Source organism: Hemibagrus wyckioides, linkage group LG20 (assembly GCF_019097595.1).
Source record: "Hemibagrus wyckioides isolate EC202008001 linkage group LG20, SWU_Hwy_1.0, whole genome shotgun sequence".
Lineage (NCBI taxonomy): Eukaryota > Metazoa > Chordata > Actinopteri > Siluriformes > Bagridae > Hemibagrus > Hemibagrus wyckioides.
Genome location: NC_080729.1, coordinates 19,253,721 through 19,280,281, shown reverse-complemented (window position 1 = coordinate 19,280,281; position 26,561 = coordinate 19,253,721). Strand labels below are relative to the sequence as shown.

Genomic DNA, 26,561 nt, shown 5'->3' with positions numbered 1-26,561 from the left:
CATTGAGTGAGTGGATGAGAGAGAGAGAGAGAGCGAGAGAGAGAGAAAGAGAGAGAGGGAGGAGGAGGAGGCATGAGGAGGCGTGTTTTTTTGTGTTTTGGTGCCTGAGTTAATCTGCCGTGGCATCCGCTCTCACTCACACGCACACTCTCTCTCTCTCTCTCTCACACACACACACACACACACTCACACGCACACTCACACACATCCACATGGGAGCAAATTCAGCACTGGGGTGAGATGCATGAGGATCTCATCCGGAGCTCCACGTTCTCGGATAAATCTTTCGTCGACTTTTGCTTTTTTGAAACTCGACTCGGATGAAGGAGCTGGAAGACTCTTCATCACCATGACGATTTCCCACTCAGCCTGCAGTACCGACGATATGTCGGACCTGGATTAAAGTGTTTTGCAGGTTTAAGGAGTTCTGGAGAACCTCGAGCTCAAACCTGTGCTGTTCCTGCAGCAGGAATCCGGAGCACTGTGTGACGTGGACGATGGCCAGCGCGCTCCGTCCGGCACTGGAGTCGGATTCTCAGGAATTTCCCCAGGCTTCGTCCCAGGCTGCACGGCTGCTGCACAGGATTCACCTGAACAGGTGTGAAGCACGGCCTGCAGGGACGCAGCTGCTCTGTAAGTATCCCTGCATTAGACAACTTCACCATGCACAACTTCACAAACTCGAACCCGGTCCTAGGTTCCAGAACACAATCTACGTTTAGAACCTTTCTGGATCTGTAGCTTGTTGATACTTGTTGCTTTATTTATTTGTCATTTATTTGTCACGTCTTTTAAATATTTAATCAGTTACATATGTGTTCTATTAACAAATGTGTCACAAAAAATACTTTCTTTAAAAATCATTAAAAACTGAATTTTGTTTAACATTATTTCAGTTTATTGAGTTATAAAAAAAAGCAGAATTTAAATAGACTTAAAAATGATTATTTAATATTATTAAATTAAACATTTTTTTAATAATGTGAATTCTTTTATTGTTTTATTTTTTTAATGTATAAAAAATTATCATTTTAATATATTGTATATAAAACAAATAAATTCTATGACAAATCGTGAGCCGAATTTAAATAGACTTAGAAAATGATTATTTAATATTATTAAATACATTTTTTTTAAAGAATTCTTTTATTGTGTTGTTTTTAATGTATTAAATTTTTTAATTTTAATATATAATATATAAAACAAATAAATTCTATGAATTTGTTTAAATATATAAATATAAAATAAAAAAAGTATTTTAATAATTTTTTAGAGTTTATTTTTATTATTTTTGAATTTAAATTTTTTTATTTTAATTTAAAAAAAAGTTATCATGTTTAGCAAAGCCTATGATATTATACCGACCTGAATGTCTTTTCTTTAAGCTCTCACATCAAATTTTTAGAAACACAAATTTTACGAATTTTCTAAAACTAATTTTTCTAGAAATTAATTAAAACGAATTAATTTTTAAAAATAAGCTATTCAATTTTTAACCTAAAAATCAGTCCAGAGATTTGGAGATTTTTTTGATGATGCACAAGATATTTGCACTACATTTAAACTAAACTAGAAGAAAAACTATAAGTTTGACGATACTTTAATCTGAATTAAACTCTCTTAAAAATGAGTGTGTAACTTTTTAGCTTGTCCTCCGAAGAAGAGCGAGTGTTGAGTTGAAAGAAAGAAAAACGATTCATGAGGAAGGAATGAAACCAGCAGGTTGTTGGAGAAGTGCTGACCATGACGCTGATTCTTATCGTGATGCAACTGAAAGCAATCTCCACATCACCCGCATCATCACTCAGATTTGGGATCTTGAGCATCTGTATTTTTATTTTTTTGTTACCTTCATCATCACCAGCATCATCCTCTATCCAGCTCCCTGTTGCTTAGCTACACGTTGCTTAGCTGCTGGTGACATGCTCCGGTTTTAGAAAGTGTCTTGTCGTGCGAGAGCAGGATGTGGAGACGAGGCAGAAGTTTCGCAGGGAGCCGAGCGGCCAGGATTAATGAGAGAGAACATCCGTGGGGCGTGAAGTCAAATGGGGATCATTTTAGTAATGCTGCTGCAGATGCATAAAGACACACACACACACACACACAAAACTACCTGCCTCTGGTATGACTCATAACACTGCACCATATCAGAGGGTTTGACTTTTGGATCACACACACACACACACACACACACACACACACACACCTGTTTCACATCAGGATGATTTAAAAATGAAGAAAACGCATGCAATTGTGTGTCAGAGTTTGGCAGCACGATTCCCATCTGGCTGCCCTCATTAACCCCCTCCTCCACCTCTGCCAGCCTCTCTCTCTCTCGCTCTCTCTCTCTCTCTCTCTCTCTTGCTCTCCCTTTCTCTCCTCTTTATTCCTCTTTCTCTCTATCCCTCTCCCTCTCTTTCTCCCACTTTTGCTCCTCTCTCTCTCTCTCTCTCTCTCTCTCACACACACACACACACACTAATGCAGCTAAATCTAAATCGAATCATTAACTCTGTAACCACAAGGAAAAACATTTTTAGCTTTTTTTTTCTTTTTTTTTTTTGACTTTTTCTTAAGCAAACAAACTAAAAGTTTTCCTCATTTGGATCCCACAGGGTCAGAACTGTCAGATGTTTGGGTCATCTGGTCATAATTTCCATCATTGTGGGGTCATTAGTTAAAACCTCTGATATTCCATTCCTCATAGAGACATTCGGTCCCCATGTGGATATAAAACCCCTCACCCCCCACACATAAACAAGCACATCTCTAGGCTGCTCTTAAAACCCTGACCTACATAAAAGTATAAAGGCAAGCTGACGCTCGTTTCTCTCAGATGAGTATGACGTATCGCGTCTCTGCGCTGCCGCACGGGCATATTTCTGTGCTTGAGTCAACAAAAATACAAACGTGTGCACGTCACAGATTTAGTGCACATTACAGATCTGGCGTAAGTCACAGATCTGGCACACATCACTGATCCGGAACAAGTCACAGATCCGGCACATGTCACAAATCCAGCGCACATCACAGATCTGGCATGCATCTCAAATCTGGCGCACATCGCTGATCCGGCGCACATCGCTGATCCGGCGCACATCGCTGATCCGGCACACATCACTGATCCGGCGCACATCGCTGATCCAGCGCACATCGCTGATCCAGCGCACATCGCTGATCCGAAGCAAGTCACAAATCTGGCACACATTACAATCAAGCCCCCAAACCCAGCGGTGAAGGGCAAATGTGCTAGGCACTAAACCCCCCCACCCCCCTCACAGAACTTAAAGTCATTAATCATCTTTGGTCTATGGTAATGGCATACATTATGCGCCCTAAGCTACAGATCTGGAACACGTCACAATTCCAGCACATATCGCAGATTCGGAGCAAGTAACCGATCCGCTGTACATCAAAAATCCAATATCCATCACAAATCTGGCGTACATTACAGATCTGGCACACATTGCAGATTCCAGGTGTGTCACAAATCTGGCACATATCACAGATTCCAGGTGTCTCACAAATCTGGCACACATCACAGGTCTGGCGCAGGACACCAATTCGGTGCACATAAAAAAATCCGGTGTCCATCATAAATCTGCGGTATGTGACAGATATGGCACACATTACAGATTCCAGGTACATCACAAATCTGGCACACACATCACAGATCCGGCATGCATCACAAATCCGGCACACATCACAGATCCAGAGCAAGTCATAGATCTGGCGCACGTCACAGATCCGGCACACATCACATCTGTTGCTCCAAACAGGTCAAACAGGTCATTCAATCTGTCACATGACTGCAGTGCTTCAAATCCAAGCTTGTGAACAGTGGACTCCTGAAATTGCCTCATGAGAACAAGGAAATAAACAAGGTTCCTAGGTTCCTTCTAAACAATATGCACTGTTGATATTTTGCATTCATGTCTACATGCTTGAGAATAAAATACTAGTGAGTGCACTTGAATGTTGAGGCCGCATTAGACCCACCATTATGAATGAACTGAAAGAAAACCCCAGAACATCTAGGCAAAAAGCAGCAATGGGTGTGGCCTAACATTCTAATGAGCATGTTTAATTGACAGCCTGTTTAAAACCCCAGCTGCTACAAAACACCATGTTTATACCAGATTAGACCTGCCAACTTTACCTCTACAGGCCCTACTTTAATATAAACACTGGTTTGGTTTCCTTTTTGAGCTTATGTCCTTCTTATAACTTCTTATAACTGATTATTACTTGTCAAACACTGTTACCGTATTTGTAGCTGATATGAAAGTTTGCTGTCCTCCTACTGGTGGATTTTAGATGAGTGTCATAGCTAAGCTATGATGGGTCACAGGGAGCCTGGAGGCTATCCCAGGGAGCTCAGGGCACAGGGTAGGGGACACCATGGACAGGGTGTCAGTGGTAGGGGTGGACATCACGCCCCCAACCCCAGCGGTGCAGGGTAATTGTGCTAGCCACTAAACCACCATGCAACCCCACCCCCACCCCTCACCCTCCTGAGCGGAACTTAAAGTGTTTAATCATCTTCAGTCTATGGTAACAGCATACAACAGACACGAGACGCCACCTTACGCGCCCTAACACCTCACAGCCAAAGAATTCTTGCACATCGTGTGCTTTTTTCTTGCGCCACCAGGCTGAATATCGCAGTGTATAGTCAGCTTTCTCAGGTACCATAAGCGAGAGAATCTGTTCCGCACATGAGCGCCGACTCCGGAGCCCACGAGCTAAACCGAGGCGTGAGAACTGACAGCGTGAGAATTTCACTGACCCAGAATTCCAACGTGCTCACGCAACAAATACGCACAGGGAGCAGTCTAAAATAGCACACTTCTGAACAACTGGGTTAGTGCGAGTCACTTCTAGGACGGAGAAAGAACCCACGTCTCGGAGGTATCGGATCTGTGTTGACTTTCATGCTAGACGTGGCTTTTTTCTTCCTTCCCTGTGCTTCTGGGCTGCTTTTATATTGTGGTTCCTGATGCACGGTTTCAAATATTCCGATCAGATTTCCTGTTCATGTACAGTTTCATCACTGTGGTCCATCACATGACCTCTACCCTTTTCGTAGAGGTTCTTCAAAATACTTCGAGTTCGTTAACGTTAGCTGTCTAGCCAATTTCACTGGTTGGCTAAATTCATTAGCTAGCCACCTAGCTCATGTTAGTTCATAAATATTTCTACATAGTAAGCTATCTAGAAAGGACAATCCTTAGATGTTATCTTGAACATTACTTTAGAGGACTTTTTTTTTTTTACCTAGAAATAGCTAACAAGCTACAAAGTTAGCTGGCTAGCTAGTTTCTGCTAGCTAATAGAAAACCTGTATGTGTTTCCTGTACAAGCTGGATGAATCCTGGCTCACATAAGAAATTGTCATGTCTTCACTCTCTTTGACATTGCTACTCTTGAATAAGCATTGGGACCTGAAGTGGGACCTCTATTTTGATTGGTCGTCCAAATCGATCCATTTAAAACCCACCATCTTCTGCTGTTGAACATATTTTGAGTCTGTAGCACTGATAGATAAATGGAGCAAATTTGAACATCTTATTTAAAAGAAACTCCAGTGAACAAAGGCAAAGTGCAGTTGCAGCCAGCCATGTTCTTAAGTACTCTAACGAGATTACGTCTACTTCAGTGTTTTGCACTCAGAAGCCCGAGAAAATCTAAATGAAATTGGTGGCCAGTATAAACGCAGCCAGAGTGTTACCACAATGCCCCAGAGACAGTGATGTAACCTCTAATGGTTGCAATGATGCAACCCTAATCACCACATCACGCTACTCATATGACTGATAACAGCCGTGCTACAACGAGACAAGAGCGAGCAGATCGATAAACCGGAGAACCGCCGTGTTCTTGTGTTCTTCTGTATGTTCCAGGAAGTGCAGTTGGCATGCCCCTGACCATGATGAGCTCCAGCGAGGACGAAGCATTGCGGTTTTTCCAGTACGTCGAGGACAGCGGCCTGAGGGCGTACGGCGGGATAGTGACTCGCGACCTGGTGTGGAATGAGAAAAGCAGGATCGTTCCAGAAAAGAACGACAAGAAGAGAAAGCAGGAGGAGGTCGTTAAAAGGTCGGTGAACATCATGGAAGGGTTGTGTGGTTAAATTCGTGGAGGGTGGGGGGAGTTTTTGTAAGGTCAGTGTGATTGGAGATGGAAGGTCTGTGTGAGGAATGCTCAAATCTGATTGGTCGCAAGGTTGAAGAAGGAGTCTCCAGTGTCAGCGCAGTGGTAATGTAACAACATAAAGGAAGGGTGTAGCGATGGAGTGGGGATGCTGCTGAGTGGGCGTGTCCTCTCACCTCTCACCTCGGAGCCTGATGAATTTTTCAGCCGTGGACATATTCAGGGCTCGTCCTTGTTTGCGACCGGTTTTGTCCTTGAATGTGGAAAACATGGTGTGTATGAAGACGTGCATAAAAATGTCCGTTCCAGGAAAAGTGGGGCGTGGCCTTCTGTTTCTCATAGAAATTTGAAAAAAAAAAAAAAAGCAAAAACATGTCTTTGCAGGTTTGTGTAAATTTGTATTTTTCTTTTTCGTCCAAACAATGCAAGGTCAGCTAGTTTTTGCATAAGTAATCACACCCCTTGGAATTTTTCCACTCTAACCTGGAATTCTGTGCAAATACAAAACAAAAAAAACAGTTCTGATGGTGTAATTATTCCCCTCCCTCCATCTGGAACGGACATCAGTCACGTCGTTATGGACTCGACATCCATAATGCATAACACACCTGTTTCTAGAGAACGTAAACAAACAGCCATGTGAAGACCGATCAGCTTACAAAAGAAAAGTTCTGCGAAAGTATTCATCAGTTGTTGTAAAGGATAACAATAATAACAATTATAATTCATTGCGCTAATTCGAACCTTTCTGCTATCAGCTGTGCAGTAAATATATTCATCCGTAGTGGTGGATAGAAGAAAAACAAAAAAACAAAAAACAAAAAATAGATTTTTCATGAGGCTTGGAAGTGGGTCAGTGAGACGACCCAGATTTTGCATGGGGAGAGAAAAAGAGAGAGAGAGAGAGAGAGAGAGGGCAAGGGAGGGAGGGAGGAGGAGGGGTGGAGAGTAAGACAGAAAAAGAGAGAGAGAGAGACAGAAAGAGAGAAAAGCTGTCAGTAAGAGCTTAAGTGTGAAGAGTGCCCTAGCAGGAGATGTTGTTCTGCCTGGTGACAGCTGGAGTGGCCGTCAGCCAATCAGCTCGCTCCTTTCCATTGAGGAGAGGAGGGTCTTGCTGCGTGTTCTGTCGTCTCATTGGTTCGTTGTGTCTCTGGGAGCGAACAGCTGTGCACCAAAATACTGATGCAGACGAAGAAGAACTGAAAACACACACACACTCTCACACACTCACACACTCACACACTCACACTCACACACACACACAGAAACGGTCTCATGTGTGTTGAATAGGTTTTTTTTTTATTTCTTGTATTTTTATTACCTTTTTAAACCCTCCAATTCACATGGAGACGTTTGGTGAACTTTGTTATTGTTGTCTGAGTGTCAGGTGCGATGCAGAACCCTGACCCCAGGCTATAACATGGTAATAACAGATCCCGTGATCTCCATTGCACCTGTTCTGAGGTCTCGCTGCCGGCTGAAACGGGCAGACGTGTTATAAATAAAACACTGGGCTGTCTCACACACACACACACGCATACCTGTGCCAAAAATGCTTGCGATCCTGATAGGGTTTGCATCTGATCCCTTATGGAAAATAAAACCACATCCATTCCACATGCTGTCATGTGATCAGATGAAACCCACCTGAAGTCATCAAATGTGACACGATAAAATAAAATAAAATAAAATAATCCCAGGTGAAAATCACACCTGAAATGAATTGTGTGGACGAAACACACGTGGAAAATGAATCCTCTGAAGAAAAATAACAAACGTGCCAGCAAGTGAATCTTTGTGAAAAGGAATGAATCATTTGAAAAATGAGTCCTAAAAAATATATATGGAAATGATATGAAAATGAACAAATCATGTGAAATGAACAAAAGAATCACGTGTGAAAAAAGAAATGATGTAAAAATCTTGCGTGAAATAAATCGAGAAAAGACACGTGAAAAAGAAAAACGTGGAAAAATCAGATGCGAAAAACAAACGAATCATTTGAAATGAACCAATGTGACACGAATCACATGTGACTCGTTCGAAAAATGAATCATTTGAACGAACAAGTGGATATAAATGAATCATGCGGGGGAAAAAAAATCACATAAAATAATTTGGAGGGAAAAACACAGAAATTCTAAAGGAATCGTGAAATAAATAACTCTGAAACCTAATGAATCACATGAGAAAATCAGATTTGTAGAAAAAATACACAGGAAAGTAAACAAGGCATGTGAAAACAAGCACAAGCAAATCCTATCGAAGAGTAAAATCAGATGTCAAATGAATCGTGTGGGAAAAAAACACAAATAAAAATGATATATATTTATGTGAAATGAGCAAATGAATCACATGTGAAATGAATCAGGTGTGAAATGACTCGGGTAAAATAACCCAGTTAAACATTTGATTGGACATAAAAACAAACTATTCAGGTGAAATGAGCGAATGAATCACATGCTAAATGAATGGGAATGTATGAATCATATGGCAAAATCACATGAAAACAAAGGACTCGTGTGAAAACAAGTGAATCGGGTGAAATAACCCAATAAAAAATGAATCATTTGAGAAAATAAGATGTAAAATAAAACATCTGGGAAAAAAACACAAACATGAAAACAAACAATTTGCATGAAATGAGCAAATGAATCACATGCTAAGTGAATCACCTGCTAAATGAATCATATGGGGAACGTATGAACCATATGGCAAAAAAATCACACAGAAGCAAATGAGCCGTGCGAAAATAAACGAATCGTGTGGTGAAACCATGACATGGAAACAAAACCCACACGCTACATGTGAACATGTGAAGCTCACATGACCTCACTCTAATGATATTTGAAGTCTGCTGCTCTCTGATAAGCTGCTGTAATGCTGCTGTAATGAAATTATACACGGTTATCTGGATCTGTGGTTCTTAAAAACGGGGTCTGGTGACCCCCAGGGGTCCGGGAAACATCCCTTTTTTTTTCCTTTTAATTCAGTTACATTGATGGAAAACACAACCTACTATATGATCAAAGTTATATTTATTATTAGCATTAATAAGGTTATTAATTATTTGTATGATCAATTCGTCAAACCAGCTTGAGTTTAATGCTTTCTTTTGATAGAGGAAAATCTTTTTTTTTTTCATTTTATTTCCATCAATTTGCCCATTTATGACTTAAATAATAATAATAATAATAATAATAATAATAATAATAATAATAATAATAATAATAATAATAATAATAATAATATAATGCAGCTTGTTAAACGCTCTTGACACTGGAGACTCCTTCCCTAAATGTTAAAATTATGTGTGTGTATTGTGTATCGTGTGTATCTCTCTCTATCAACCTCTGTCTGTCTCTCTTTCTCTGTCTCTCTCTCTGTCACACCCCCTGTCTGTCTCTCTCTATGTCTGTCTCTCTCTTCTCTGCCCTTCATCTGTCTGTCTCTCTCTCTCTCTCTCTCTCTCTCTCTCCATCTGTATGTGTGTCTGTTTGCCTGTCTCTGTCTCTCCATATGTCTCTTTCTCTCTCTCTCTCTTTCTCTCTCTCTCTCTCTCCATCTGTATGTGTGTCTGTTTGCCTGTCTCTGTCTCTCCATATGTCTCTTTCTCTCTCTCTCTCTCTCTCTCTCTCTCTACAGCAGTAATAACATGTTTAACATGTTATTACACCTTCTGATCATCAGGTTTAAGAATGTGGGATTAAAAATAAAAACCAAAACAATCTGTGAAAAATATCTTCCTGGTCTTTGATACATGATTATTTTTACACCTGCTTATGGGTTGAAACGGTAAACATTTTCATACATAAACGTTAGCAGCGGTTAGTAAAAAGCGAGCGGTTAATAAAGCGACGGCTGAAGCGGGCGGAAATCTCAACACAGTGAAAGTTTGTCAGCTCCGAGGCCGAGCCGAGCGCACAGCTGCTCTAACATCACGCTCCTCCTCCTAATGAGAGCTTAAAGGCCTGGTCTGTCACGTGTGTGTGTGTGTGTGTGTGTGTGTGTGTGTGGCACCGGTTGTGCCGAGCAGCAGTAGCAGATTTGGTGTCTGCGTTTGCACAGGGACCTTGTTGCCAGGCAAAGTTAAACCCCTGACCAATGAACTCTTCCCTTCCAACTCCTGCTGTTCACCAGCTGTGTGTGTGTGTGTGTGTGTGTGTGTGTGTGTGTGTGTATATACAGACACATGCTCAGATCATACAAGGAAACCTGCCTGATGTTCCTCATGTTTACATGAAGAGGCCTTGAACTGAAAAACGTCCAACTGATAATGACTTTGTTGTTGTTGTTGTTGTCTTGGTAAACAACAACAACAACAGCCAGAAAATACTAGAGGAATGTCTTGGTGAGAATCTAATAATCCGGAGCCGAAAGACTCATTTAGGGAAGATAAAAACAGAAATCTCAGCTAAGATGTTTGCTGTGTCGCAGACATCGCTGTTCCACAACTCTACTATAAATGAGGAAAAAGTTTGATGTTGATGAATTATTAAATAATTTTTCAGACATTTTTTGATGCAGGATAAGAAAAATAAACACAGTTAAGTGAGACATGTTGTAGGCAAGTGGTTGTTGATTATTTTCTCATAACAGCACACCCCCAGGTCTTTTATTCCTCGTCTCTACACTGATGTGTGGTGTATGTATGAGATCCTCTATATTTTGTCTCACTTCATATACACAATATATATGTGTGTCTCTCTCTTTGTCTCTCTCTCTCTCTGTCTGTCTGCCTGTCTCTCCATATGTCTCCTTCGCTGTCTCTCTCTCTCTCTCCATATGATGTCTATTTCTCTGTCTCTCTCTCTGTCTGCTTCTGTCTCTATCTTTCTCTCTCTCTGTCTCTCCATATGTCTCTTCCTCTGTCTCTTTCTGTCTCTCCATATGTCTGCTTCTCTGTCTCTATCTTTCTCTCTCTCTGTCTCTTTCTGTCTCTCCCTCTGTCTGTCTGTCATATGTCTCTTTTTCTGCCTCTATCTCTCTGTCTCTCTGTGTCTCTCTCTTTTCTGCCTCTATCTGTCTCTCTCTCTCTCTCTCTCTCTGTCTGTCTGTCTGCCTGTCTCTCCATATGTGTCTTTCTTGGTCTCTCTCTCTCTCTCTCTCTCTGTCTGCCTGTGTCTATCTTGCCATATGTCTTTTTTTCTCTCTTTTTCTGTCTCTCCCTCTGTCTGTCTCTCTCTCGCTCTGTTTGTCTGTCTCTATATGTCTCTTTCTCTGTCTCTCCAAATGCCTATTTTTCTGTCTGTCTCTCTCTCTTTCTTTCTGTCTTTCCCTCTGTGTGTCTGTTTGTCTGTCTGTTTGTCTCTCTCACTCTCTCTCTGTTGAGTATTTTCTTATGAAAACACCCCCAAGTCTTTTATTCCTTAGACTCAGGATATATGTTCAGTATGTTGTACATATACAAAACCTGTGTGTGTGTGTGTGTGTGTGTGTGTGTGTGTGTGTGTGTGTGTGTATTGCGATACGTCGTTTCCTGATTGCGCTTGTAAGAGAAAACCCCACTGTAGTGTAGAGCATCAGCAAGTGGACAGATTCCCCTCAGTTTCAGCTCAGTCATCCTGCTGGACAAATCAATTCCTGCTGTGTTGTGGTGTTCACCAGGTGCTTGTGTGTGTGTGTGTGTGTGTGTGTGTATTGATTTGGCTGCACTGGCCCACACACACCCACACACTGACATAAAAACAAACACACACGTGGGGGAATATACAGGATCTGCAGTGATCGATTAAAGAACTCTTAATACAACAAGAAGTGGGAGGGGCTAGATCCATGCCTCCACCAATCACAGCTCGTGTATGCAAATTAGAGTTTCTCTGAATGTGATTAGTTTTAGTGTTAAAAAAGTAAAAATAAAAAACAAACGCAGGGTGTGAAAGACACGCTCGCCGCTGATAGTTAATATTTCTCTTTTTGCTCACCAGCTGAAAAAGTAAACCGGTTGGTTTTTGTGAAGAAATTCCTTTTTTTGCTTTTTGACTGAAATTCTTGTCTGTTTTGGGGGCGGGGCTTATTTCATGGCTGGGAATTTTTTAAATTAGAAGTCTGAAACCTTAAAACTCAGAAGGCTCATTGTATGGCGAGATTATAAATCACAGATTTGCCAAAGTCTCTTTAGAATCTTGTTGTTTTTAAAGTTCTATAAAATGATCTTAAATGTTACAGATGGCAGCTTTAAAATGATGTAGGGATGATCTTGGCCTCGTTACTATGGGAATGAATGTGAACTCACGCTGTACAGTTTTTGTGTCTAAACCATATTACAAATATCTTCTTCTCTCTGTCTTTCTTTGTCTCTCTCTATCACCCTCTCTCTCTCTCTCTCTCTCTCTATCGTTCTCTGTCACTCTCTAACCTCTGTCTGTCTCTCTTTCTCTGTCTTCCTCTCTCTCTCTCTCACCCTCTGTCTCTCTCTCACTCTCTGTCTCTTTCTTTGTCTCTGTCTGTCATCCTCTGTCTCTCTCTCACCTTCTCTCATCCTCTGTCTGTCTCTCTCTCCCCCTCTGTCTGTCTGTCTCTCCATGTCTCTCTATCTGTCTTTCTATCTCCATCTGTCTCTCTCTTTCTGTTTCACTCTCTCCCTCTGTCTGCCTCTCTCTCTGTCTTGCTCTTTGTCTCTCTTTCTCCGTCTCTCTACCACTATCTCTGCTCGCTGCTTCTCTCTCCCCCTCTATTTGTCTGTCTCTCTCTCTCTCTCTCTCTCTCTCTCTCTCTCTCAGTAGGACGAGTGAGGAGGTGGCTGTGGAGGGGAAACACCTGCGCATGGGATCTGCGACCATGTCAGAGCAGCAGCAGTTCTCCGTTCGCTCTCAGTCCCTTAACTCTGTAGGAGGACTGGAGGAGGAGGAAGGCAGCCCCAACTCACGGAAACAGCCTCCACCCAAACCGCGTCGTGACCCCAACACCAAACTCAGCACCTCCTCTGAGGCCGTGGACCACAGCGCCACCACCTGCAAGGGAGGACACTCCCACAAGTGGGACGGTAAGTTTCCAGTCCAGAGCATCGGACAGGAAACTGTCAAGACTGTGAAACAAACGCTATAACTGAGTTAAACTCTGGTTCCTGAAGAGAAAAGTCTGCATGTTAATTGATGATTTAATCTACCTAAGTGCTTTTCTTGGATGTTTTTGCATTTTTATTATTTTTAGATTCATTTTGTTGTACTTTCATCTTATACTTATTTTATATTTATTCTATTTATTTCTTTATTTATTCTTATTTCTTTCCGTTTATTTATTTATTTATTTAAATTACTTAATTGTACTTCATTTATAATTTTAAAAATTTATTTCTTTTTTATGCTCAATTTTATTTATTCATTCATTCATACCTTTATCTACTTCTTTATATTTGTTTGTTAACTTTATCAACTATTAATACTTGATTTCTTTCATTTATTTATTTTAAATTATTAAATACTTTACTACCAGCATACATCTACTTAGTAAATTATATTCATTTCAAACAATTATTTATATATACTATTTCTTTCTTTCTTTTTTGATTGATTGATCTACTCATTGAACTGTTTGTTTATTTAATGTAATTTGCCTTTATTAGTTAGTTAGTTAGTTACTTACATACTTATTTAATTATAATAGGCTGTATAATTTATAGTCTTTTCATTTATGAGGTTCATTTAGGTATTTTATTTTATTTTATTTCATTTTATTTTATTTTATTTTATTTTATTTTATTTTATTTTATTTTATTTTATTTTATTTTATTTTATATCAGCATTCTTTTGTGTTCATTTATTTATTTAATAATTTCATTTATTTAATAATTTATTTAGTTAATTTATTAACTTATACTTTTTTTAACAGTTTTCCAAACCAGTTCATCAGAAACCTCAAGCTGGTTTTCACACAAAGATCCTAAGATAAATTATTTTTGACACAAATAAAACTATACCACCTTAAAGTCCACCACCTGCCCGACGTCCATCTAATTATTACTATTGTACCCTTAGAAAGACTTGAACAGTTATTAATGAAGCATCAGTATTAATAATAAAGTAATAAATAATAATAAAATGAAGTCTTCAACTGATCTCACAGACCTCCGCATGTTAATAACCCCAAAACTGCTCAGTGATCGGGTGCATCGTCCGGTTTGAAACACAACCCTGGCCTGTGATTAAAGCCTTGCTCAAGTTGTTCCCTTTCTCTTTGTCTGGTAATTACACACTTCTTCATGGCTCTGTTTTTAATACTGGTGCGTTATTTTTACAGCAGACCTCCAATAATCGGGTTACAAGCCAGCGCCGAGCGAGATATTGGATTTCAGAGCAAGTTATTGGGTTACAGATGTTATTTTTGGGGAGGAAAATCCAGAAAACTAGAAAAGGAGGGGGAAAAAAACAATTAGCTTTTATGTGTAATATTGATGGTGTGGTGCATTTTAATGTGATTAAAGTAACATTCATGTGCGCAGGAAAAAAGATGTTCATGCACGGGTTTTGTCACAGTAATCAGATAAGATTCAGGCAGAGATTTTGATGTCAGCACGCAGGCGTTAAGTGTAGCCTAGTGAGGAGTGTGTTACTGTAGGGATCACAGCATGCACGCAGATCTTCCTCAATGCCACGGCAACCGACCCACAGAAACAGAGAACCCCCCTCACGGTGCTCCACCAATCCCGACGTCAGACATCAGCTCCAGCCAATCATCAGCCAGCTGACAGGACGTCAGGGAGAGACGGCTACCAATGGGGATGGAGCTTGGCGTGGCTTAATCCAATAGGGAATTGACAGCGGTGGGATGTGTGTTGTTGATAGTTGATGTGTTGCGAGCGGGAGGAAAAAAGAGGGTGGGATGGACGGAAAGGGGAGGAGTGATCAGGTCAGGCGGAATTCATTCAGAATGAGAGATTGACCTAGATTTAGAGGAGATCTGGGAGAGTGGGGCGGGGCTAAACAGAGGGGAGAGGGGGGTGGAAAGGGGGAAAAGATGAGCGCATACCAAAATGCAAAAATGCAGAAATACAGAAACACACATTCCACTCCCCCCCCACCCCCCCACCCCCCACTTTACACATCATTAACACATCTACAGTGATTTTTTTTTATTAGAGCACAGGCATGTGTAGGGGCTTGAAAAATGACTTTAATCTGGCTGCAGTGCAGTTTCACCCCCTTCTTGCTTTTATCTGCATCCTCTACCTCTTTTTTTTGTAACCCCCCCAAGATAAGAGAGCATAGTTTATCAAGCCGGTAATCAATGCAGCAAATCAGGGATATCGCAGCACTTTTCCTGGTTTAACTTCAGAAAGATGGTGAGGGAGGAGAATGATATTAAAACAATAATCAGGTATCATTTTCAAAGAATAAATAAAAAGAGTAGCTGATTACATTCAGGAGCGTATAATTCTTAAAGCGTCCTTTATAAACAAATAGGGAAGCTGTACATCTTATAATTTATGCAAACTATATCTCAGTCAATCAGCAGAATTTCGGATAAAAGCAGCAATTCACAGCAATTTTAACAGCCACTGATTCATTTCTTCAAAAAGAAAAACAAGTTAGTTCCTGTTATCGCTTACATTAGAGCAGCTGTAAAGACCAGCTTCTCTACCTTATCAACCTCCACAATATTCTGTAACTCTATTGAAGAATGCTGAGCAACCATGTTTTTAAAGAGATATGTTGAATATGTTTGCTTAGTCACACTTTCTAGCCTTCACATATTTTAAAGTCTTCACTTAATGTTTCCTGGTTTAGATGTGAGCGATTTGACTTGGTTTTGAAGATATGTGACGTTCCTCAAAGTCATGTTCTCACATGCAGATCATGTTTCAACAACGGTTTCAAGCCTTTTCTCATTTTAAATATTCCAAAACAGGTGCTGAAGGTGACTTTACCGCTGATGCTACGATGCTTATGCTAATATCTGCTCCTCGTTTTTTTCTCTCCGCTTGTTCATCCAGCGACTCAGGGCTGCAGTGAGGAGTGCAGACGAATCCCACCTCCGAAGCCCAAACGGAATCCCAACACACAGCTGAGCACTTCGTTTGATGATTCCTACATCCTGAACTCGAAAGACTCACCCCCAATGGCTCCTTCTCCCATTTCTCCTGTTTCTCCTCCACAACCTCAGAGCCCACAGCAGGACTCGGAGTCAGAGGAACCCGTTTATATCGAGATGTCAGGGAATGCAGTGCAAGATACGCCCTCTCGGTCCGAGCCCGAGGAGCCAGGCGAGGCGGTCTACGAGGAGATGAAGTACCCTACTTTTGATGACTTTGATTCGCGCTGGGATCTCATGGGGTACCGCTCTCAGTGTATCACGCCATGTCCATCTGATATGGACATCCATGCTGCCATGAACTACACCCCGGCTCCTCGGAGTGCATCCCATTGTGATATCCCTGCCCCGTTCCCCAACCTGCTAACACACCGTCCACCTTTGCTGGTCTTCCCGCCGGTGCCTGCACAGTGTTCACCCAATTCCGACGAATCCCCACTCACGCCGGTGGACGTGACCAAGCTGGCCATGTTGGAGAACGCTGCCTACTCAAAGTCTCCCTCATCCTCCTCCTCCTCAATGGAGCCCCTCAGTTCTGCCTCGTCCTCTCACCTCAGGCGGGCTGAGAGGGAACTCACGGCCACACCCACTATCACAGTCTCAGGTCGCTCTTCGGCGCCACCGTTGCCATGCGCTCTCTACAGGGGCTCCTCCAGCTCCGCAGGGGCTCAGCGGAGCCACTCGGCATGCCCGTCTCCCGTCAGCATGGGTCGCTGCCTCACGCCGCTCAGCCTCATGAGGGCACCACCTTTTGAAGGGTCTTTCAGCGGAGCTGCCTTGCCACGACACCACAGCTCAACGCAGAATGTCGCGGCAGGACGCTCACGGACACCCACCAGCCCTCTGGATGAACTCACCAACTTGTTCACCAGTGGCAGGAACATGCTGAAGAAGAGCTCAAGTGGCCGGAAGAGCAAAGAGCCCTCTGAGAGTAAGTTTCACTAATGTCTGATGATCGATGGGTTAATCAATAGAGACTAAATAGAGCAGTCAATGAGATAAATGATTAATTAGGCCTCAAAGCTGTTTACACTCTGAATGAATGGCCTGATCAATGGCTCAATCAGAGGAATGCAGCTTTGTGTTAACCAATCAGGGCAGTTGTAGAGAGAATAATAAATGCCTTATGGCTCAGCCAAAGCTTTCTGGTAATAAAGTTCCAGGTAATAAAGTGCTAGAATATTGCCATTTGCATTTACAAGGACTATGTTAAAAACATAAAATGTTCTTTAAAGTGTCTAGAACAGGGCCAACCTTAACCTAATCAACTGCAGCTGCATTAAAGGGGTGGTACCAAACTTGCTATCTTTTCAGCATTTCATTTGCAGGTTGTGTATAAAAAGGGGTAAGGGGTGAATACTTATGCAATACTTACGGTACTGAATCATATTAAATCAGTCGAGTACCATCACCCTAAACAATCATCTAATTGGCAAGTCTGATCTGGGTTAAACCGGCAAGTTAGAGGAGAGAATACTGTACAAGTTGAGCATTGTGGATGATGGCATCCATTTTCCATGCAGTACTCGTGTGATATTTTTTTTGGCCTGCTTGCGCTTTGAACCTCTTTAATCCCGGAGCTGCAAATAGGCTAGTGCAGATCATATGATTTAATCCGTCTAGATTAAAAGCCGGGGCAGTTTGTATAACTACGGGGCCTGTTCTGGAAGCATTAAGCTACAGCAGCATATTACGCCTACATATGTGAACATGAGTGTTTAAAGCCTGAGATCCGCGGTGTTGTAGAAAGCTCTGTTCTGTACACAGGTCCATGTGAATCGTAAAGATTTGCATTGGGCTTGATTGAGAGCATCGTGGTGTTTTACATGGCCGTTGGTGTTCAGCCACAGTAAAATATAGGCAGCAACATGGACACTTTAGCTGTAGCATTTAGGATATTTGACCCTTCTGTACAGCATTAAAGCAGACACCTGAAACCTTGCTGTTCTGTCAGACCAAAAATTAATGAAAGGGGAAAGGACATATGTTAGTGGATATTTGTTTCTCTGATCAAATTTATTAAGTAGCCTTTATATTTCACATATACATTACAGCACAGTCCCATCCTTGGAGATTTGGGGTCAGAGCACAGATTTAGCCATAATGCAACACCCTTGGAGCCTGTGGGGGGAGGGGGGTGTCCAGGGTCTTGCTCATGGGCCCAGCAGTGGCTGCTTGGCAGTCCTGGGGCTTGAACCCTGATCTTCCAGTCAACAACCCAGAGCCTTAACCACTTGAGCCACAACTTCCCCGTAAAAATGGTGCACCAAGCCTGGAAACACTCCAGTACCAGATCGCTGCATGAAGCAGACAGAGCAAGCTCTTTTCCGTCTCCCAGCTCTAAAACTCCTTTTAATATAGAGTCCTCTTATAGAGTAGGTATCAGATATTAAACTGATAAGAACACATACTACACTTGATCTTAGCTAAAATACTGAGAAGCGAATTATATGTTTAGAAGGAAGTGGAAACAAGGAAACAAGCTAATGATTAACCTTGTCTCAAGTCTTTCTCAAGAAATGGTGAGATCAAGGTTTTCATTTTATTACACTGCTGAAGTTATTTGCACTCCTTTTACAGTTCAAAAAGGAATTCAGGTCCCTAAGGGAAAAGTGACAAACTGCAAGCTGTCGCTTCTGGCGGACTTCATCTCTAGAGCGCTGACCTCACTAAAAGCTTTCCTGAAACAACGGTCATTAAAACAAAAAAATCCTTTTAAATCGTCCCAATCGATCTTCATGAGCATTGGTGAATTTGTACAGATGCAGCACTGTGTGTGTGTGTGGATCAAGCCACGTGCATGCGGTGCAGCTCTTGTTGGCAAGCTTTTGCTCCTCATGGTAACAGAGGAAGGGAACTCCCTACTGAGTCACTCTCTGAGGAACAGCAGACCAATCATGATGCAGGTCACAGCCACTAGGTTTCAGCAAACATATGAAGTTCTCCGAGGAGAAAACAAGCTCTGATTGAGATAGTGTAGTGATGCACTACCTGCACAGACATGCAGTCTGCTAAAAAAAAAAAATACTGCTTTTTTTCACAGTGCTTTCAGCTCATGCAATTAGTCCAGTGTTAATTAGGTCCATGGCCTGATTTTTTTTCCCTGGCTGATCATTATCTTGTAAGCTAAATTCCCTTGTATTGCTTTTAAAGTGTATATATGAATATAATGCAGATATATTATGTTCTTTTGTCCTGCCTTGTGGTCATCTGATTTGCCTCTGTTGTCATTTTCATATGGATTAATGTCAATTTGCATTTGTTCCCATGGAATATTTGGACTTGGTTAGGGAGTGTGTTTGATCAGAACATCATCGCTCCTGGTTGTAGGTGGAAAACATCATCAGAGACTCATTTATCAGGCCACCGATCAATGATGTGCAAATTAAACTGTGCTGGCCATGGGCTAAGAAGCCCTGAGAGAGTGGAGAGAATAATGACAGACATTTATCAGCAATTATTAAAAGCTCATTTGAGGAACATTACTATAACCTGAGACACTCTTTGTTTCATATTATAGTGATAAAGTGATAACAAAGTGATGGTTTCATTTATCTTTAACAAGATTCGTTGCAATACGGTCATAGAAAGAAAAAAGAAAAGAAAACATCACTGATATGTGAATGCAAAGCGAACTTACATGGCAAAACAAGCTCAAATCATCTTTAGGAGCAAAGTGACACCAAGTGGTCAAATGCTATTCACAAGCAATGTTGTGTAGATGAATAAAACAAACAAACAACAACAACAAGATAAAATATCTGAACTGTCTGATCTAGAGTTTATAAAAAATCCCGCTTCCATATGGTGACTGAAGGATTTCTGACTGATTATGACCCCTTACAGCACTTATTAGTATTGCTAGTTCCTGCACACAATATGTTCTAATGATTTTAGATTATTTGTCAATTTATAGTCCTAGACAAGAAACATCTCTATTATTACTGGTTAAGAGAAACCTTAATGAAGACATTCTGGTCTTTGTGGCCCACAAAAACCAGTTAAACCAGTTGGAAAACAATCACAGATTTAAGTCCTCTGTGGTAAGTAATCTATTTTTAGACAAATAAAGGTCTGTAATCTGATCTTTTTGTTCTCCAAAAGGTGATGCCAAAGGGAAGGGCCATGGTTCTGAATCCAAAAGGGAGCATAAGGACAGGAGCCATCACAACAAGGAGTCCAAAAGGGACAAGGAGCGCAGCGGGAAATCCTCGCATCGACGTGAAAGCAAAGATCGAGAGCCTGGTGGCATTGAGGCTTTACAGAGACGTGACAGCAAAGACAGAACCAGCAGCAATTCAGAACCAATAGTGAGACGTGGTAGCAAGGACAGGGGCTGCAATGTGGAGCCAGTACCGAGGCGCAACAGCAAGGACAGGGGCAGCAATGTGGAGCCAGTACCAAGGCGCAACAGCAAGGAAAGGGGCAGCAATGTGGAGCCAGTACCGAGGCGCAACAGCAAGGACAAGGGCACTAATGTGGAGCCAATAGTGAGGCGCAACAGCAAGGACAAGGGCACCAGTGTGGAACCAATAGTGAGGCGAAACAGCAAAGACAAGGTCTGTAGTGGTCCAGAGCTACTTCCCAAACAGGGCAGCAAAGACCGAGGATGCAGCACCAGTGAGCCCATAGTTAGGCATGACAGCAAAGAATGGATCAGTAACAATATCGAAACTTTACCTAGACGTGACAGCAGGGACAGGATCTGCAATGGCTCAGAGCACATGCTCCGACAAGACAGCCGAGACTTTTTGAGGAATGGTCTGGAACGGCATGATAGCAGAGACAGAAGTGGTTATGGGCCAGACTTGTTAACCAGACACAGTTGTAAGGATCAGGGAAGAACTGGCCTGGAGGGTCGGCGCAACAGCAAAGAAGGAAGAAAGAACAGTGTGGATATTCTTCAGGTTAACAGCAACATAGCAGACTCTGGGTGGGACTGTAAGGAATGGGTGAGTAATGGGACAGATGTTGTAAATAGGAGAGACTACAAAGATAAAGGAATTCACTTGACAGAACCCCATCACAAGAGTAAGGACAAGAGCAGCTACAGTATGGAATCCCCTAAAGCACATGACCGGGATGCAAGATCTGGACCTCCATCCAGTTTGTGCAGCCGGAGTAGACGATCACCTGTTAGTCCTACCACAATGATGGGGAATTCTGGTGAGTAGAGTACTGCATATGAGGGGTCCAATAACCCACATGTACCCTACAGGTTATGAAGCTTTTTCGGTTGTCTGGGTAATTTTTGGTTTTTGGTCATCTGGGTAAAATAAAGTATCATGGTACTAGACATTTGGTTAATTTCACAAACCATCTGAAAGGCATCATCAATTCAATTAGGGAAGAACCAAAGAAACCCCTAATTTCAAAAGGGCTGGGGTCACTGATGGGGACTGCTGGGTTTTCGGTTATCTGGGTAAAATATAGTATCATGGTACTAGACATTCGGTTAATTTCACAAACCATATGAAAGGCATCCTCAATTCAACTAGGGAAAGAAACCTCTAATTTGCATGGAGCTGGTGTTTCTGCTGGGTGGAATGGCAGTACCACAGGATGTTCTCCCCTTGTTCATTCCAATTACCTCCAACTTCCAAAAAAACATGCCTCTAGGTCAATTGGTGACTATAAATCTGGCATCCCATACATAGTGTGTTCCTGCCATGCACCGAGCGTTCAAGATAGGATCCACCACAAATCCACCAGAGGATAGCATTATCTGAGAGGCATGGATTCTTCTGAGGAAGAGCTAAGGAAGCTGGGGGGTCTTAATCCAGGAACAAGTTTTGGTTCCACCCAAACAGGAGCGACACCTAAGAGTCAACTGAAAACCAAGGAGTCATCTGATGATACTTATCATCAGGTTTTGTTGCATCAGTCTTAGCTAATACAGAACCAGTTCTGAGATTCCATAAACAAGTGCCTTACGGTGTGGCTTCTTTTTGATTGAAATAAAAACCTGCAGCACCACTAGCTCTTAAGGGATAAGATAAACAGCCCATGCTCTATGATGAATGGTAAGATTGAGTCAACTTGACAAAAATTATGTTCTGGGGCACTTTTACATGATAAAACTGTGGTTTACTTGGCTAATCTCAATTATTTTCATGGAATTCCTTCTGTTCTTGCAGAATTCAAGATGGTTCCAAAGGTAGCCCAGTTCCTGTCCACACCACTTGCACCTTCCCCCTTAGGGACACCTCAGAGACGACCTTCTGAGGCCCAAGAGGTACCGTTAAAGTGTCATGTAAAGAGTAGCATGTAATTCGAGGACTCCTGCCATAGAATCACATTGATATAAAAGACTGCATTTCTCTTTGTCAAAATTTGCAGATGCCACCCTTCCCCTGGCTATGTGGCGACAGCACCATGATGGAGACAATTGAAAGGAAACAGCGTTTGTGCCGTGAGATCCGGTCCCGTCAGCGGCCCCCTGAACGGAACCAGATGGAAAGCGCACCCAGCTGCAAGAAAGCCAACGGGCAAAAGAAATACGGCCCACCCCCGTATCCTACTCAGACTACCGTCTTTTGGGACACCGCAATCTGATTGGTCGCTTAGCACTTCAGGATTTAGCTTTGCTCTGCCCACAGTCACCAGGACGAGGGTAGCACCCATTCATCCCCAGCTAAAAGACAGGCAGTGGGATTAACCTAGCAATATTTCTGAGCGTGCCGATCGTCAGGTTTTTGTATTAACCTTTATCTAATATTTTTGTATTGTGATTCCTTGTAAATGGAACCTAGTATTAACAGATATTTTCTAAATAAAATGGAATATCTTTGCAAAGAATATGTAGAGTTAGCACAATATGGTTTGTTCTTTTGTACTTTTTGGCTTTTTTTCTTTCTTTCTTTCTTTTTTTTTACACTGAAACGCAAACTACAGAATGCAACCATTAACTTTCACAGGCCTTTATCTTTCAGACCTCTCAAAATTTCTGTGGTATGTTGCCATATTTAAAAATGAAGTGTATTTTCACATTGGATGTGAAATTGGACTAGGGCTAGCTTTCATTTCGCTGCCTTGCCACACTATGGATTTGACAGAAATGTGCAATTAATAATGGCTATCAGTTTTATTTAAGAGTTGATCAGATATTTATTTATTATTTATGTTTTTATGTTAGCTTTGGCATTAGTATGCAAGTCATAATCGGAGGTTTGGTATGCAGCGTAAGCATGAATGAATTCAAATGTACAAACATGGCACAGCATAAAGGCAACCAGTGCGAGTTTATGAAAGGCTAATGGAAGACTTGGATGTAGACTGGGATCCCTTTTTATCCTAGGGAACCTATTTTTATTGGCTGATTTTTTTGTTTGTAAATGGCAGAAGGTGTTGTAGCTGTTCCTTTGGGCCTGTGCCCAGAGATTTAAGACAATCTGTAATCTTGAAGTATTCTTTAAATCTTTCAACACTATTTAAAATGTTTTGTGCTCATTTAAGGAGGTAATGTATTAGCATGGTCACACTTACCGTATTAATAAGTGTGATTTTTGATGGACTTGTGATGGACACAATCAGCCCTGTTTTTGGGCCATTTGAAACCAATGACCAATGGCTCTCGGCTTGAGCCTTAAAGGACGTAGCAACTGTTGCTACATGACTCAGTAATTTGGAATAACGGTGGAAAAAAATGCACTCCCATAATCTTCTGCATCAGTTGGTTGGATACTTGTCACCCTCCGTCTACCTCAACCATTCAGATTAGTTCAAGTGGTTATTCATCTCCAAAGTATTTATGGATCCGAGAGTCAGGGGTGGACAAATGAAAGGTTCATTAGCTAACCAAGTGGGAAATTGAAAGCTCGGTCAATCAATCAATCAATCAATTTGCTGCCCAGTCCATTGTTTTGGTTGCCAGGAAACCTGACAAGTGGCAGCTAACATAACGTAATGTATGGTGAGCTAGTTATCTAGTTAAATGCATGAATTGCCAGAGAGGAGATGACTGTGTAACCATAGCACTCGTTCTCTCCTGATGTAGCCTGATTTTTGATGTAGCACAGTGTCTTTCGATGTAGCACAAATCTTCAGCCACAAAGTGACTGTGCTAGCAGTCTTACTATATTTACTATATGTAAGTTATGTCAGGCTACGAATTTGTCCACCCCTGGAAGAGATACCTGTTCACTTAAAGGGGCCAAAAGGTATCAAACAGTGTAGCCTAGCAAACACTAGCTAATAAATTGGAAGAAATAAAAAATTGTGTTCATGCTTCTCCAGAGGAAAAATGATTTTACACGCAATCAGGTTTGTGGTCAAGGGGTGTGATAGATTAGTGGCTAAGGTGTTAGATTAATGATTAAAAGGTTGTGAGCTCAAATACCAGGTACACTAATCTGCCACTGCTGGGCCCCTGAGCAAGGCCCTTAACCCACCATTGTATAAAATGAAATAAAAATGTCACTCTGGGTACAGCCATCTGCCAAATGCCAGAAAGGTAGTGATCCTAAGAAGCCCGTCTCTGACTCAATCCCTTTCTACACTGTTTAAAACATTATTATTTATCACACTATATGAGATGATCCCAATAAAATTGTGGCTGAATTCTGTAATAGACTGAGCGATAATGTCGGCCATGTCCGATTTTTTGTAGATCCCTCAGCAGTGTTACACCTAAGAAACGTCTGTCTCAGTAAAAAGAAAAGTGAGAAACGTCCTAGAGAAAAATCTGGCTCGGTAAAAAGAAAAGTGAGCTTGAGGTAATAAAGGATTATTTTCTGCTCATTAGCACTAACATACATCCATCCTTCCATTTTCTATACTCGCTTCTATACACTAATTAGGGTCATGGGGATCTGCTGGAGCCTATCCCAGCACACATTGGGTGAAAGGCAGGGCTACACCCTGGACAGGTCACCAGTCCATCACAGGGCCACATATAGACAGACCACACACACTCACACTCACTCCTATATGCAATTTAGAATTGCCAATCGATTGTACATGTTTTTGGGCTGTGGGAGGAAACCGGAGTAAACCCGGGAGAACAAACTCCACACAGAAAGGCCCCTGCCTGCTCAAATCCGGGATTCGAACCCAGGACCTTCTGTGCTAACAGTGTTAACCACTAACATACATTCTGGATTAAAATGAAGCAAAAACACAACATCAGAGTAGCCATGACTTTATTTTTCTTTTAATTCTATGTGTCTACGATGTATGCAGGTCATTTATTACATGATGGTTTAAACATTCACTCCGGAGTTCCCCTGAGGGTGCTGGTGAAGGAACGCTGTGACAATGTACAATCTCTTTGTATGTAAAAATGTGCACTGTGACCGGTAGAAAGACTACGTCCTTTGTCTTATTGCACTGAGTGTTCTATTATCTGTATAATAACGATTGAGGGGGAAAAAATGCTGGTTGTCATGAGGGTCTTTCCGAGAGAAATAAATATGAACTTCAATCTGATATTAAACCTACAGTGAGTCTCTTTTGCTTTTTTAATAATGTTATGTCCTGCTCAAATACAGCTGGAGGCTAAAAACTCTCAAAATACATGATGCTAAATGATAGAATTTTAGCATGAAGTTTACACAAACTAGTTGACCAAGCATTAGCATTAGGTAGCTTGCTAAATATGTAGCTAATGTTTGAAAACCATTACCAAAGAGAGATTAGCATTTTGGAAAAAGCTGTTTAGATGATCCTTACCATTTATATATATATATAATATATTCATATTTTGTCACAGACATTTCAACAGCCACTATATCTGCTTTGCTTTGAGTAGCTACTAGTCAGAGCACTCAGTATCTTGCTAGATATGTAGCTAAAGTTTAAAAACCACAGCCAAGCTTCCATGAACATAGCATGTTTGCTAGGATATCAACGTATCAAAGATTTTTCTGGAGTTGTTCTCTATTTAGAGAGCGAGTGACTTAAAACACACAAACCACAAGAATTTCACATTTGGTCCAAATAATGAAGTATAAAGTTCAGACTGTTGATATTGTAGCTCATTAAAATAAATCATAAACTGAAGGAATAAACTACACTGACCTGGCCACTTCAGGTCAACACTGCATCATACAAACACGCCAGCAGCTGATGAAGGCTCGTTGCTGCGAGGTGGACCTCAGAGTGCTAGTCTGAGGAGCTAGTCCAGGTTCCTTCTCATTGCTCATGCCGGTCAAGCAGAAGCTGTAGACATTGTCCACTAAATGTCATGATCCACATGGACCCCAGCTCTCCTGAAGTCTTTCACACAGCGTCCAGATGAGGTGAGGTGAAGGACTGACCACCACCTTTATCACCCAAGCCTGTAACATGCAGCACACGCTAGATCTGATGTTTCAGGTTGAAATCCAAATACAGAAACATTTACATAAACAAGGATGGCAATGATGTGAACAAATCTGACC

General features: G+C 41.5%; 1 protein-coding gene and 1 non-coding gene across 3 annotated transcripts; one reads left to right on the top strand and one right to left on the bottom strand.

Moving 5' to 3' along the window:
* The first annotated feature begins 85 nt into the window (after positions 1–85).
* On the top strand, positions 86–25,617 carry nyap2b (neuronal tyrosine-phosphorylated phosphoinositide-3-kinase adaptor 2b). 2 transcript variants are annotated; one of them, XM_058417851.1, is made up of 7 exons: positions 86–633; positions 5,904–6,099; positions 12,879–13,138; positions 16,085–17,113; positions 20,287–21,348; positions 22,320–22,417; positions 22,522–25,617. In XM_058417851.1, exons 2-7 carry the CDS (start codon positions 5,918–5,920, stop codon positions 22,735–22,737), a joined length of 2,847 nt encoding a protein of 948 aa, XP_058273834.1. In that variant the 5' UTR covers positions 86–633; positions 5,904–5,917; the 3' UTR covers positions 22,738–25,617. The 2 variants fall into 2 exon arrangements, with proteins under 2 accessions (XP_058273834.1, XP_058273833.1); XM_058417850.1 differs by having other exon boundaries at positions 87–633; positions 12,876–13,138.
* On the bottom strand, positions 18,439–18,628 carry LOC131342096 (U2 spliceosomal RNA). Its single transcript, XR_009202966.1, has one exon. It is a non-coding gene; the product is annotated as a U2 spliceosomal RNA (small nuclear RNA).
* Positions 25,618–26,561: the final 944 nt, after the last annotated feature.

Coding starts and splice junctions, on each gene's coding strand:
- nyap2b (XM_058417850.1), top strand. CDS start 5,918: ATGCCCCTGACCATGATGAGCTCCAGCGAGGACGAAGCATTGCGGTTT. Junction 17,114..20,286: donor GAGCAAAGAGCCCTCTGAGA/GTAAGTTTCACT, acceptor GTTCTCCAAAAG/GTGATGCCAAAGGGAAGGGC. Junction 22,418..22,521: donor GACCTTCTGAGGCCCAAGAG/GTACCGTTAAAG, acceptor CAAAATTTGCAG/ATGCCACCCTTCCCCTGGCT.